The sequence below is a fragment of the Tachyglossus aculeatus genome, chromosome 20, assembly GCF_015852505.1.
Source record: "Tachyglossus aculeatus isolate mTacAcu1 chromosome 20, mTacAcu1.pri, whole genome shotgun sequence".
NCBI lineage: Eukaryota > Metazoa > Chordata > Mammalia > Monotremata > Tachyglossidae > Tachyglossus > Tachyglossus aculeatus.
The window spans coordinates 10,530,486-10,543,681 of record NC_052085.1 but is presented as its reverse complement, the minus strand read 5'-3'; the positions used below and the strand labels follow the sequence as shown (position 1 = coordinate 10,543,681).

The 13,196-nt window shown below is 42.1% G+C and overlaps 1 protein-coding gene across 1 annotated transcript in view; it reads left to right on the top strand.

Annotated features, from left to right (window-relative positions):
- LRCH1 (leucine rich repeats and calponin homology domain containing 1) overlaps window positions 1–13,196 on the top strand; it is a 128,576-nt gene that overhangs the window by 90,888 nt on the left and 24,492 nt on the right. The window contains exons 7-11 of the mRNA XM_038761643.1: window positions 160–244; window positions 4,265–4,364; window positions 6,020–6,138; window positions 10,245–10,312; window positions 12,357–12,443. Coding sequence (XP_038617571.1) covers window positions 160–244; window positions 4,265–4,364; window positions 6,020–6,138; window positions 10,245–10,312; window positions 12,357–12,443 — 459 coding nt within the window. The remainder of the gene's footprint in view (window positions 1–159; window positions 245–4,264; window positions 4,365–6,019; window positions 6,139–10,244; window positions 10,313–12,356; window positions 12,444–13,196) is intronic.

The following is a 13,196-nucleotide window of genomic DNA, read 5'->3' as shown; positions in this document are numbered from 1 at the left end:
CAGAGGCTTGGGTATGTGCTTATTTTCGTAACTTAGTACAGTGCTTTGCCCATAGGAAGCACTTAACAAATACCATCATTATTATTATAACTGATTTACAAAAAGTGAGATTTTTTACTAGAATTAACCAGAATTTTTTTCTTTGTTTTATAAATTCAGTATTGATGACATTTATCCCAGCAAAAAGGACTCTGATTCAGGTGTTGGAAGTGATAATGGAGATAAACGTCTATCAGCGACAGAGGTAAATTGGCTGAACTTTGCGTTTTTGATTATCCTTTCATTTGAATAACAGATACCTGAAAGGATTTTTTTTTTATAATGGCATTTATTAAGCGCTTACTATGTGCGAAGCACTGTTCTAAGTGCTGAAGCACTGTTGCGGTAGCCTACTCCCTAAATTAAAGAACTGCCTGAAGAGATGCTTCTGATGAGGGTGAAGTGAAAGGGAACTAAAAAATCCAAACTCTAGGGAATATCTAGGCAGGTATTTAAAATTTTTTGCTAGATTTAGTAGCATTCTGTTGAATTGTGTGAATGTGTACATTTCCTCATTGTACTCATACTTGAGGAGATTGCCAAACCCCTAACTTCCTGGGAGAAGGTGCTTGTTTTCTTTGAGGAAAAGAAGGTGGGGTGGAACAAAACCAGTGCGAATTTCGATGTTAGGTTTCTAGCAGTTAAGAGGGCAGGCCTGCCTGTAGACAGTTTATTATTCCTAGTTGTTTTCCTGGTATTCTAAACATTTGTCAGAAGGACTTTCCTCAATTCCCTCATATTACTGTAATCATAATGGACTTTTGCTGCACATTTTGGCTGGAACGATGCTAGGAAACTAGGATGCAAGCTTTCACTGTACATCGTGATGTAATAAGTGAGAGCCTTGTGCCATTGTTATCCACACACGTGTCCCACAACAACAAATTATGAAGAGAAAAATGAAAGTTGGTCCAGAGATTGGCCTTGAATCACGGGAAAGCCAATAACGGACAAGCTGGTTGGTCGTAAGAGATTTCAGCGCTTGTATTGTGCTAAAATGTGGAAAAAATTCATCACAGGATGTGGGATTTGTAAACTAAATAGACGGCAGTATACAGAGTGAGGGTGCCAGATATTTGCTTATGATCACCAACATGATTTCGTTAGGCAAATCAAAGCAAGATGTCCTGGATATGCCCTTGATCTAAACAGTCCATTTTGTCAATCACAGTGTGACAGGGGAATCTGAAAAGAACCACTGATCGGCCTTGTCAGTCAAGGAGCTAAGTGCTGTGCTGACCAATACTTGATGATAAATTCCAAACACCTCTATCAAGATTAATGTCTTCTCTGATTAGACCCCAGTTCCTACTGTCCAGTGGACCCTAGTTGTCTTCTTCTTGACCCCTCCAATAATTCTTTTCCTGTCCTTAGCCGCTGCCTAAATAATAATTATGGTATTTGTTAATCACTTACTGTATGTTAAGCACAGCTCTAAGTGCTGGGGTAGATAAAAATTAATCAGGTCGGACACAGTCCCTGTCCTACAAGGGGCTCACAGTCTGTGTCCTTTTTCTGTGGAACAATCTATTTGCCATAAATTCCAACTTAAGGCTAACTTCCTTAAAATCTCTATTTCCCCCAACACACACTCTCATTCTTTTCTCTTGTTCTTCCTGTTACTGGGCTCTGTGTTTCTGTGTGTTTTTGAACGTATAGCTGCACTTTACCATTTCTTCCCATTCAGCTGGATACCTCGAGGGTGGTTCTCGATATAGTTCTGCTTTCTGCTCGCCTCTGTCTCAACTTATATGATCTACACAGTTTACAGGCTTCTTGCTATGATCACTGTCTGAGTTCAGAGAATGCAGCCTGTGAACAGCACTGATTTAACCTGGTTTAGCCAAGACAGGACAGGCCAGGCCACTGCACAGAGAGCCATCTTCAAGATGTCCAGTGAAACTTGATGGAATATTGACCAGAGCTGCTGCTAAGGGAACAAATAAAAAATCTTACGAGGCATGTTAGGAAATATGAAGCTCTTACCGTTATTACTGACCGCGGAAAGCTACGTAGCAGTTGCTGCTTAGGGATTCCCAGTTACGTGTATATGTGCTAATTTTGGGTGAATGTTGGCTGTTAGAGTGTAAGCATCTTATGGTCAGAAATTCTGTTTTATTAAGTGCCCCTAGCCCCTGTGGATTCAGCAAGTATTTGTTGAAGTGAGCCTCTGAAAGAATTGTTTAATGTGTTATGTCCTGTAGAGTCCTTACCACTTCCATTTCCATCCGTATTATTATTAGATCTAATATCTTGCTCTTATTTCCTTTTCCTTTCTGTGTTTAAATCTTTTTTTCACTTTGCTCAGCCTTTCATTCGGTTTAAGCTTTCTGATTTTTTGGTATGCTTTATTATTTTCCTATACAAGCTGTAATTGACTGTTTTTCCTCCAGTTCCCTTTCCCTCATTCCAAGTTTGAGTGGTGGTTGTATATTTTTGTTGGCTTGTTCTTAATTTCAGGCTTTGAGAATCCCCTCATGAAACCCCTTTAATTTTTGTCTGTATATTTCAAAGAACTGTAGGCTTCAGTCATTATCCCTCTAACCCTCATTAAAATTAGCCCGGTCCTTGACTGTATTAGAAGCCTACCTTTGTTATATACATGTAGATATGGAAACAATGTCATTTATGAAGTGCTAAGCCCTGCATAATAATAATAAGCAAGATAATTAGATCGGATGCAGTCTCTGTCACAGTTTAAGGGAGAGCAGATATTTGCTCCCCATTTTACAAATGAGGAAACTGAGGCACAGAGAAGTTAAGTGACTTTCCCTTAATCATCACTGGGCCTGTGGAAAAGCTGGGACTTGCTCCTGGATCTCCTGATTCCCAGTCTCATGCTCTTTCCACTAAGTCACGATGACTAAACGCATCTGGCACACACTTTTATACAGTATCAGTCAAACAAATGACACACTGTACTTGGTATGGTTAGTCTTGAAGGATTATATTATATTTCAATTATAAAATTGTTTTTAAAGGGCTGCTGTCATTTGCTTCTGCTAGTTCAGAGTATATGTTGGTATTTTTAAAAGAAAATCTCTGTTATTCAAAGCAAGCAATTCTTTACCTTTAGTTTTCAACGCACAACTTGGGAATTTTATGTAGCAGTGTAAGACCAAGGCAAATAGAAGGTGGAGAGGTTTTGTCCCGCAAGTAGATCATGCCCATCCTCCTTCCCTTCTGCCGATCAGCACAGTCATGATTGGAATAACCTGGCAACACTTCTGAGAATACATTTTCATGCAGAAGAAATTTTTTACTTCTTTCTGTGTTCAGTCTTATAAATGATTCTGTCTTTACCTCATTCTTTTCTGGCTAGTCTTCTACTGCAGTTGCAGGTAAATTTCCCCCTCTACTCTTGTAGGATAAAGAACATCAAACATAGTTTGTTTCTTTGAAGCAAGAAAAGGGAAACTAGATTCTTGGATGCGTAGGATATCAGGATTACAGGACAAGCTGTATCTGTGGTTCTCAGCAGGAGACTCCATCGTGTCTTAAGACGTTTCTCAAACCATTTGCTGCAAGTGGAGCATCAAGCTAAAGTTTGACAAAGTTCTAGAAATGTCCAGCAGTTTGCCACAGAAAGGCACACCCACTTTCTTGAGTCATAAGTATGAACTGTATTGTTGATTTGATGTGACTTGTAGGGTTTGGGAATTAATTGGAGAAGCCTTTTTGGAGGAGGTGGAATGTTAGAGCTTTGCTTGCAGATGGGTAGGACTGTGGTCTGATGAATCTGGTGGTGGTGGTGGTGCTGGTGGTGGAGAGAGAACTCATTAAATTCAGGTTTCCTGATTTTTGATTCAAATCAAATTCTTCCTGCTCAGTAATTGATGTATTGGTAATTTATTCCTGAAGCACTTGGATTTTCTAAATTGCCTTTTGTTTCCGCATCGCTTAAGTACTGTCATTTCTTTTGAAGTGATGTATTAAGCATAGGATAAAGATACTAGTATAGTTAGAATTATCTCTGAATTCTAATACACATTATTCAATCTCCATATCTTTTCCTCCCATCTGATTCCTGGTTTTATGAGTTTGAGGAGACAGATTGGTCACAATTTCCAGAAACACTTCCAGAAAATCATTTTAAGGTTTAATTCTGCCTTCAAGCACTTAGCACAGTTCTCTGCCTAAAGTAAGCACTCAGTAGATGCAATTAATTTCTACAGCTAGGAGTTTCAGTTTTGTTAAAGAAAACCATTGCGCTTTTTCTTTTCAGCCTTCTGATGAAGATACTGTCAGCCTCAATGTGCCAATGTCTAACATTGTGGAAGAAGAACAGATAATCAAAGACGACTCATGTCCTCGCCTTAGTCCAGGTAAAGGTCTGATCCTCCAAACTAAGTATACTATTACTGAGTCAGATATGACAGGATCTGAATTCCTTCTCCAACAATGGCAGCAGGATTCTTGGCAAAGTAGGGTGCTGAGTGCCCTCTTGACATTTACCTGAATGATTTTAAAGAATAAAGAGGAAGGGAAGGATTATTTTTTTAAAACTTGTTCTAATATTTTCATTTTTTCAAATGATCATGGAAGCAGTAACAGGTCTGTTTGTCCAGTGAGATGCTCAGGGTGAGCTCAAGATGCTCACTGATTGATTTATTGAGAAGCAGCGTGGAAAGAGCCTGGGCTGGAAGTCAGAGGATCTGCGTTCTAATCCCAGCTCCACCACATATCTGCTCTGTGACCTTGGGCAAGTCACTTCACTTCTCTGTGCCTCAGTTTCCTCACCTGCAAAATGGGAATTCAGTACCTGTTCTCCCTCCTGTTTAGGCTGTGAGCCCCATGTAGGACCTGATTATCTTGTATCTACCCCAGTGCTTAATACAGTGCTAGGCACATAGGAACACATACCAAAATTATTGTTATACAAGCCTCATTGAGAAGAATATTGATGCCATTTTACTTCCAGTGGCTGGAGGAAATTAAACACCCATATGATATGGTATTTTTTAGATTTTGTGTATAAGCCTGTTGTAAAATATCCATGTGGATTGAGCAAGAAAATGGCTGATCTTAAGACTGCTTCAGTGAAAGGGTAGGGATTTGTATGGGATCATTTATCAAGTATAGAGAGTCAGAATCACTGTTATCTATGTACTAGAGCAGGATTACAGGGCCTAGGACCATGTAGGAGATGGAGCAAATAGGGCACCTACTATAGCTATAGGTCTATGTCAAGTGGGGCCTTGTCCAGGCTGACTGACAGTCTTGCTCTGAGCCCACTGATACCTTGGGCCTGCAGTTGAGGGCAAAAGACAGGGCCTTCCCTGGCTCCTCATTAGTAACATAAACCACTCCAAGCAACACTACCCCAAACAAGGCTTGGTGTGGATTGGGTTGTTTGTTTGATTTAGTCAAAATGAGGTTTTTGCTTTCTGTGGATTTCAGTTATTCACGCTCGCTCCATCAGTCAGTCAATTGATTGTATCTATTGAGTGCTCACTGAGTGCAGAGCATTGTACTAAGGGCTTGGGAAAATACAGTATAGCATGGCAGTATAATACAGTATAACACAGACATGTTCCTTGGCCACAATGAGCTTAGAGTCTGGGGGTGGGGGGGAGGCAAACATTAAATAAATAAATTACAGAGATGCACATAAGTTCCGTGGGGCTGAGGAAGGGGTGAATAAAGGGTGCAAATCCAAATGCTAGGGTGACACAGAAGGGAGTGGGAGAAGAGGAAGTGAGGGATTAATCAAGGAAGGCCTTTTGGAGAAGATAAGCCTTCAATAAGACTTTGAAGGTGGGGAGAGTGGTTGTCGGGTATGAAGAGGGTGGGCGTTTTGGGCCAGGGGCAGGATGTGCGTTGAGAGGTTGGCAGCGAAATAGACAAGATCAAGGTACAATGAGTACGTTAGCATTAGTGGAGCAAAGCGCACTGGTCAGGTTGTAGTAGCTGAACAGTGTTATTAAATCTGAAATCATTCTTATACCTTTTTCTGTTTTATCCTTCATGATCTCATTAGTGGAATTTCACCAGGAGCCTCCTTCCCATTTGACTAACAGTGATAATAGTGGAGAAGGAAGAAACCAAATCACTGCTGGGACAGATGCACTCACTACCGAATTTATGAGCTACATCAAGGCAAGTTTTTAAGGACCATTTGTAAAAATAAGCTCATGTCTACTCTGAAGAGTTGAGCAAGCGGTTGGGACAGATTGGTTGGCACTGTTCTCTGTAAAAATGTGGGCAGTTGAAATGACACTGCAGTTGAGCGTGGTAGTCAACGAGGACACAGATGCATCGTGGCTGCCATTTTGTAGGAAGACAGTTCCAGTAGCACAGCTGCAGGTAACTGAGAAAAGGTGTCTCGGGTTTTATTCAGGATCGATTGGTCTTGATCTTACACCCACTTTTCAGATGCAGGGGCTAGCTGGCTATGCCCAAACTATGAGATTCCCTTCTTCCTCCGGACCCCTGGCCCACCTACTTTGCCCCTGCCAACACACAGTATTTGGGATAAATTTCTAATTTTGTGTTCAGCTGGTCAAGGAGAGATAGTCACACAACCGTCCTGTGATGCTAGAGGAGATTTTCAGTTAACTAGAGATCCGTTTTAGAACTTCCATGGACTAAGTAAGGTTAGCATCACAGTACCTTCCCCCAGAACTATCTTCCACAACAGAATATTATTTAAAATGGCATCAAAGTCTTAGGTTGACAATTGATCTTTCTAAGACGATAATTAGGCGAGGAGATGGAAACTACAGCGGGCTTAAGGAGGGCCTTTGCATCTGTACTTTCAGATAGAACCAAATGATGGATATGACTGCCTCATTGCTCTCAGTAAGAGCTGGTGCTGAGTGCCAAAGTCATCAAAGTTAGGTCAGAGCAGGGCTTAATTTGTGTCCGGTTCACCTCTGGTGCCTCTAGACTTGGCACTTCGTGGACTTGCTATTTTAGTTATGCTAGTAAAAATGAAATCTACATTTTTAGATTGTAGTCAGCTGTCCTAAACTTCTACCTTTCTTACACTGTATAGCAGTAGCATTCTCCTTCAAGTGTACTTTCTATGATTGTATATGTGGTAGCATTGTTGTCATTGGCAGTGATAGCAGTAATGCTACCACACATTCAAAGCCATTGCAGATTCCAAAAGTGAGATTACAGAATCACTGGAGCCCTGGAACTTCTTTCTTTGCAAATTAAGGTCTGCGTCTAAGCCCCGTGAGCCGTTATTTGCCTGAGGTGTTAAAAGATCATTGCCACCCTGGGGCTTGGGTTCTTTGCCGTAGTTCTCCTTTACTAGCCTGCAGCTCATGCTTCTCCCTGGAAAGGCCTTCCTGTGAGGAGGCTCCTGTAGAAATCAATCAATCAGTCAATCAATCGTATTTATTGAGCGCTTACTATGTGCAGAGCACTGTACTAAGCGCTTGGGAAGTACAAATTGGCAACATATAGAGACAGTCCCTACCCAACAGTGGGCTCACAGTCTAAAAGGGGGAGACAGAGAACAAAACCAAACATACTAACAAAATAAAATAAATAGAATAGATATGTACAAGTAAAATAAATAAATAAATAAATAGAGTAATAAATATGTACAAACATATATACATATATATATGTGAGAAAGGCTCTGTTGGCTGTAACCAAAAAGTTGTGTAGCAAAAACAGAGTTGAGAAGCCTCCGTTTTTTGAACGGACCCCATAGAACCAGTGGAAGTATGTCCCCTTGTTCCTGAAATGTTCAGAAAGGGAGGGATTTCTTAATTGACGTGGGGATGCTCCAGTTGCTGCTCCCCACTCACAGGATCACCCATTTCCATCCTACTCGCACAGGACCTGATGGCCTCCAACCTCCCCCATACTGACCTCTGGCATGCGTCATATTCGACTCAAACTAGAACTTGTGAACTAAACATCCACTGAAAAAGCAAGAGCATAGTAAGCTAGGATGATAAGGTGATCAGAGCTGTTTCCACATTGTCTCACCCAGGGCCACAGTGTGGCAGATGGGACTTTTATTCCAAATTACAAGAGGGGAAAGTGAGACGATGAGATGCTTGACTAATTGAAGATCACAGTGAAATGAGTGATCGAGCAAAAGCCAATGCCTGGTATTCCTGCTCCTCTGCCAAATGCTCTGTTGGTTGTCTCAACCCAAGTTTTCAATTTTAGCACTTCTGGTTGTGTTTGTTTTCCTGAAGTGTTTAAAACCTGCTCTAGGGTGAAAAGGTCACCACTCAGCTGTTGGCCCTGGTTTACATTACACATTTAGTGAACAAGAATAAAACAGTTTGCGATACAATGATTAGCAGCTATCAGCGTTGCCGGATCTCAGTTCCACTGAGTTAAGCATGTTTGTTATAGAATATAATCACAGTTGCCCCCTGTCTTCCTGTGGAATTATAGGAAGTCACGAACATTGGTGCCAACATTTTATGTGACTCCAGGCATGAATTGGGGCAGCGTTTCAAGAGTGGGTGTGTTTTCCAGGAGGTGGGACCAAAGGGAAATCCAGGGGCCAGACAGGAGGGAAAGGCAGGGGCTGGAAGAGGATGAAGATGAAGAGGAGGTGGGGGTAGTGGGTGGTGGGTGACCAGGGTGGACTGGCAGGTAGTCTGGAGAGGATTCCTGTAGCTCCCACCCCTGGAGTCAGATTGGGGACGGGGAGGTGTTTTAGCCACTGATTGCAGGAGGGTCAAATGCAGAAAGTGGCAGCTCCACTTCCATCTGCAGGGTCTCCTCCTGAAACCCAGCTCCAAGGAGCAATGCCGGTAGCCACTCATATCCAGCGCTTAGAACAGTCCTCGGCACATAGTAAGCACTTAACAAATACCATCGTTATTATTCCCGCCGTCATTTCCCAAGTTGAGGAGTGAGGCAGGGTAGTGTACAGCTAGTTGCCTTTCTCATTTCCATAGAGTCGGCTTCCCTGGACTTGTACCGTAGCAATTACTGCGGCATAACTTTACAGAAAGCCACCCAAGCTCACATTATGTTCTGAAAGAATAAATTGGGTGTTTGACTCCGACGGCCGTCATGTTTCAAATGCAGATGAGAGGGTAAACGTTTGTAGCTGCTGTAATTTAAAAGCAGAGATAAAAGCCAGATGTTTCTGTAGGTGGTTTCTGACAGGCAAGGGTATATTCCCGAGGAAATTGAAAGTACACAAGAACTTGCGCCTTTTGAAAAACAGTGTGCATTGGCATGAACAGAGGAGGGATCCAGTGACGTCTACTGCATCCTGCACATGGTTAAAGGTCAGCAGATAAAGGAAAGGGCTGTGTTTTCTCAACCAAAGACTGACCTTGGGCTGCTGGCCACCTACCCAGGGAAAAGCCTGCACACTCCTCAGTGGCACATCTGGCCAGGATTGGCTAGTATTCCCCTGCCTATTTAATGGGGTGCCAGAAGCCCTGACATGGGCAGTCCTTTCATCTTCCAGGAAAATGGACGCCCATTCCAGGCTGGCTTTCAATTTAGCCTTTGGGTGTATTGCTGCAGATGTTCCTGCCAGGCGGAGATTTTGGAAGGTGGAAACCCATGGAACGACAAAGGGAAGAAGTCACTTAAAAACTCACAGAGGAAAGGGAGCTCTCCTCTATGGACTAGCTCAGCTGTTGAGTGCATTTGGAAAAAAAAACCCAAAACATTTAAATTTGAGGAATTTATTAGCCAATTTTCTGTGAGTACGTGGCCTTGCGCTCTCTCCCTCTCTCTCTCTCTCTCTCTCTCTCTCTCTCTCTCTCTCTCTCTCTCTCTCTGATTACAAGGGCCTAATAATAATAATAATAACAATAATAATAGTATGAAGTGCTTAATGTGTGCCAGACACAAAACTAAACCCTGTAGTAGATACAGGATAAATCAAATCACATACAGTCCCTGTCCTATATGTGACTCATAGTATTAGGGAAGAAAAAAAAGGATATTTCATCCCCACTTTACAGATGAGGAAACTGAGGCCCAGAGAATCAAAGAGTCTTGGCCAAGATCACACAGCAGCCAAATGGCAGAGCTGGGACTAAAACCTAGGTCTCCTGACTCCAGGTGCTTACTCCTTCCGTTAGGCAACACTGCCTAATCAGGTTCGAAACTGATGAAGGATACTGAGAAAGAGAAATGCATAGCTTTTTAATCTGCTTTGATTACCCTCTCTCCAGTTTGTATATGAGGCAGGCCAAGCACTGATTCTGGTTGTTACAGAGCGCCTTTCTCAGGTCCTTTGTGATCTCTGTCCACAGGGCAGAACAGATGGCTGTGAGGAATTGTTACGAATAGAAGAGGATGCCCACTGGCAAACAGAAAGAATGTGAGTACTGATTTATGCGAGTTTGAAAGCAGTTATTGGCCGGATCATTTTGGTCCTGATCATTCCTGGTCGGGAATCCTTACTCATTTTACTTCCAGGTGGAGAGTATGTCGGAGAAGAATTTTTGAAGATTTTCTATAAGGTAGTATTCTCCAGGTTTATAGTTGAAAAGAGAGGCACACATAATTTTTCTGAATATGGGGTCGCTGTCATCTCTGGGACTGTGTCTAATCATACGTAGGTATTCTCTTCCCATCACTCCCAATGCTTAGTACATTGTTCTATACACAGTAAGCGCTTAACAAATGTTAGTACTACTAGTACTGTGAACTCTATTGAATCATATTATCTCACAGTAAGCCTTCAGTAAATATCATTGATTGATGGATTACAGAGGAATTGATTAAAGTGCCGGGGGCGGTTCTCACATTCTCTTGTCCCTGTCTGTTCTGTTCCTGCTAGAGCACAGGGTAAAATGAGCTAATGGGTAGGGCTTTCAGCACATTGGCAGTGCCTGTGTGGTCTCTGTCACTCAGTCATATTTATTGAGTGTTTACTGTGTGCCGAGCACTGTGCTAAATGCTCGGGAGAGTCCACTAGAACAATAAACAGACACATTCCCTGCCCACAACGAGCTTACAGTCAAGAGGGGGAGACAGACATTAATATAAATAAATAAATTACAGATACGTGCATATCTCTGTCCACATTATTTTGGATGTGGGAATGACCGAGGGGCAAGGGTCAAAAATGATTCCAAGAGTCCAAGTGTGTGAATCAGTAAGGGTTGTGGGAGTGTGAACATCAGCATCATGGCACTTGAACAGTTCTCTCCCTCACACTTATCCCCTCCTCTCCTACTGCCCCCGCCCCAGCTTGCATGCTTTGTTCCTCTCAACCTAATCTACTCACTGTCACTGCCTCATTCTTGTCTCTCCCACCTGTCTGGAGCTCCCTCCCTCCTGAAATTCGATCGACTACAACTCTCTTCATCTTTAAAGCCTTTTTAAAATCACACCTCCCCTGGGAGGCCTTCCTGAATAATTTCTGTTCTTCCCAGGATATGTCCCCACAACTCTCACCTCAGCACTTCTACACCAACCCACACCCACGGTTAGCATTTCTGTACATATCTTACCTTCCCATAAGCAGTAGGTTACATGCTTTTCCATTTATCCTCTGTCCTCCGATTGGTAATTTACTTTTAGTGTCTGTTCTCCCCCCTCCAATTCCTCTGCCACACCTTGAGGGCAGAGAATCATGTCTACTAATTTTGTTGAACTCTCCCAAGTGCTTAGTACACTGCTCTGTGTGCAGTAGGCACTGAATGATAATGGTTGATTAATCCGTCAATAATATTTGAGAGCTTACTGTGTACAGAGCCCTGGACTAAGCTTTTGGTAAATGTAGCAGAGTTGGTACATGTGATCCCTGCCCACAAGGAACTTGCAGTCTAAAGGGGGGAAACAGAATTAAGATGAGTTACAGTTTTGGGAGTTATTTCAGAGGAAGATAAGACAGTTGGATTCTGATTGTTGAAGTGAGAGACCTGGCCCGGGCATCCTGAATGCCCTCAGAGGGTGGGGAGAGGAAGAGGAGGTGGCAAAGGAAACAGAAAAGGAATGTGGATGAAAGTGAAACAAGAATTAGGACATCTCATTTTTTTTCCAAGAGAAGGCGTTTCAGCCCCTTCCAGGAAAGGCTTCCATTAAGCAAAATTGTCAAGACCTAAAATGTCTGAGGGAAGATGTCAGCAGCATGCTAACTGGGGGATTACCTGTGGTTGGAATGGCTAGAATTCCTCTTACCTGACTCTCATGTTTCTTATCTCTGCACCAGATTCAAGTTAGAGCTAAGGAGATTTTCCTGATTGTTGGCAGGGCATGCTTTTCTCTGTAGGGAGCCAGCTTGGGTCAGAAACAGCTGGAAGGAGGCCCAGAGTCGTTTTTGTTCCTGGAATGTCTACTTGAAAGCTTTCATCTTAAGTAATTGGTCGTTGCTCATAGTAACTTCTTTGTTTTCCATGCCCGGTTTTATGGTGCAGAACAAGTTCATCAGATAAAAAGGACATGGACATAGCAATGATAGATCAACTAAGAGAAGCTGTCGATTTGTTACAAGATCCCAACAGGTACGTTTATGTTCCTTTGATCCTCGATCCCTCTGAAAGCCGTGATTAAAATGTGTGTATTATTGGGATTCTTGAATTTTAAAAGAAACATGCCCCACTTTCCTTATTTAGTTTTCTCAGTTTTAAAAATGCAAGCAACTCACAAGCTTTTTTCTTTTTGCTTTTCAAAAGGTGAGTAAACCTGTGCTTTCCTATTTGAGACCATAATTCACAATAACTTTTATGATGGGAGGTGTTTGCCCACCTATTTACTTGCAGATTGCCAACAGTTATTCTTTTTATGCTGGTTCTTAAACTTTTGTTAATTTTTGTAGATTCAATTCTTTTATCAAGCTGATTTCAGATATATGTCTGGAGAATATTTTGTTTGCCCAAGTGGTCAGTGCACCCGGTTCTTTCCTAATGTGTTTGTTCTGTGTTTTTGATCAAGCACTGTTAGGAAATTAGGGCATGTTTGTCTGACAACTTCTGTTGGTCTGGATAGAATATGATCCCATGTTGGAAGGAATGACTGGGTTCTTACCAGTCAAGGTGTTGGGATGATCAGTCGATCAATCATTCACTAGTATTTGAGTGCTTACTGTGTGCAGAACACTGTACTAAGTGCTTAGATAAGTTCCCTTTCCGTAACATGGGATTCATCACGGGATAGAACTGCATATTTAGGGTTTCACAATGTAATATCTTGAAAACAGCGAAGAATGGCGAATTCGGTAGTATCTGAAAGTTTGCATTTAAAAATGAGAAATCCCA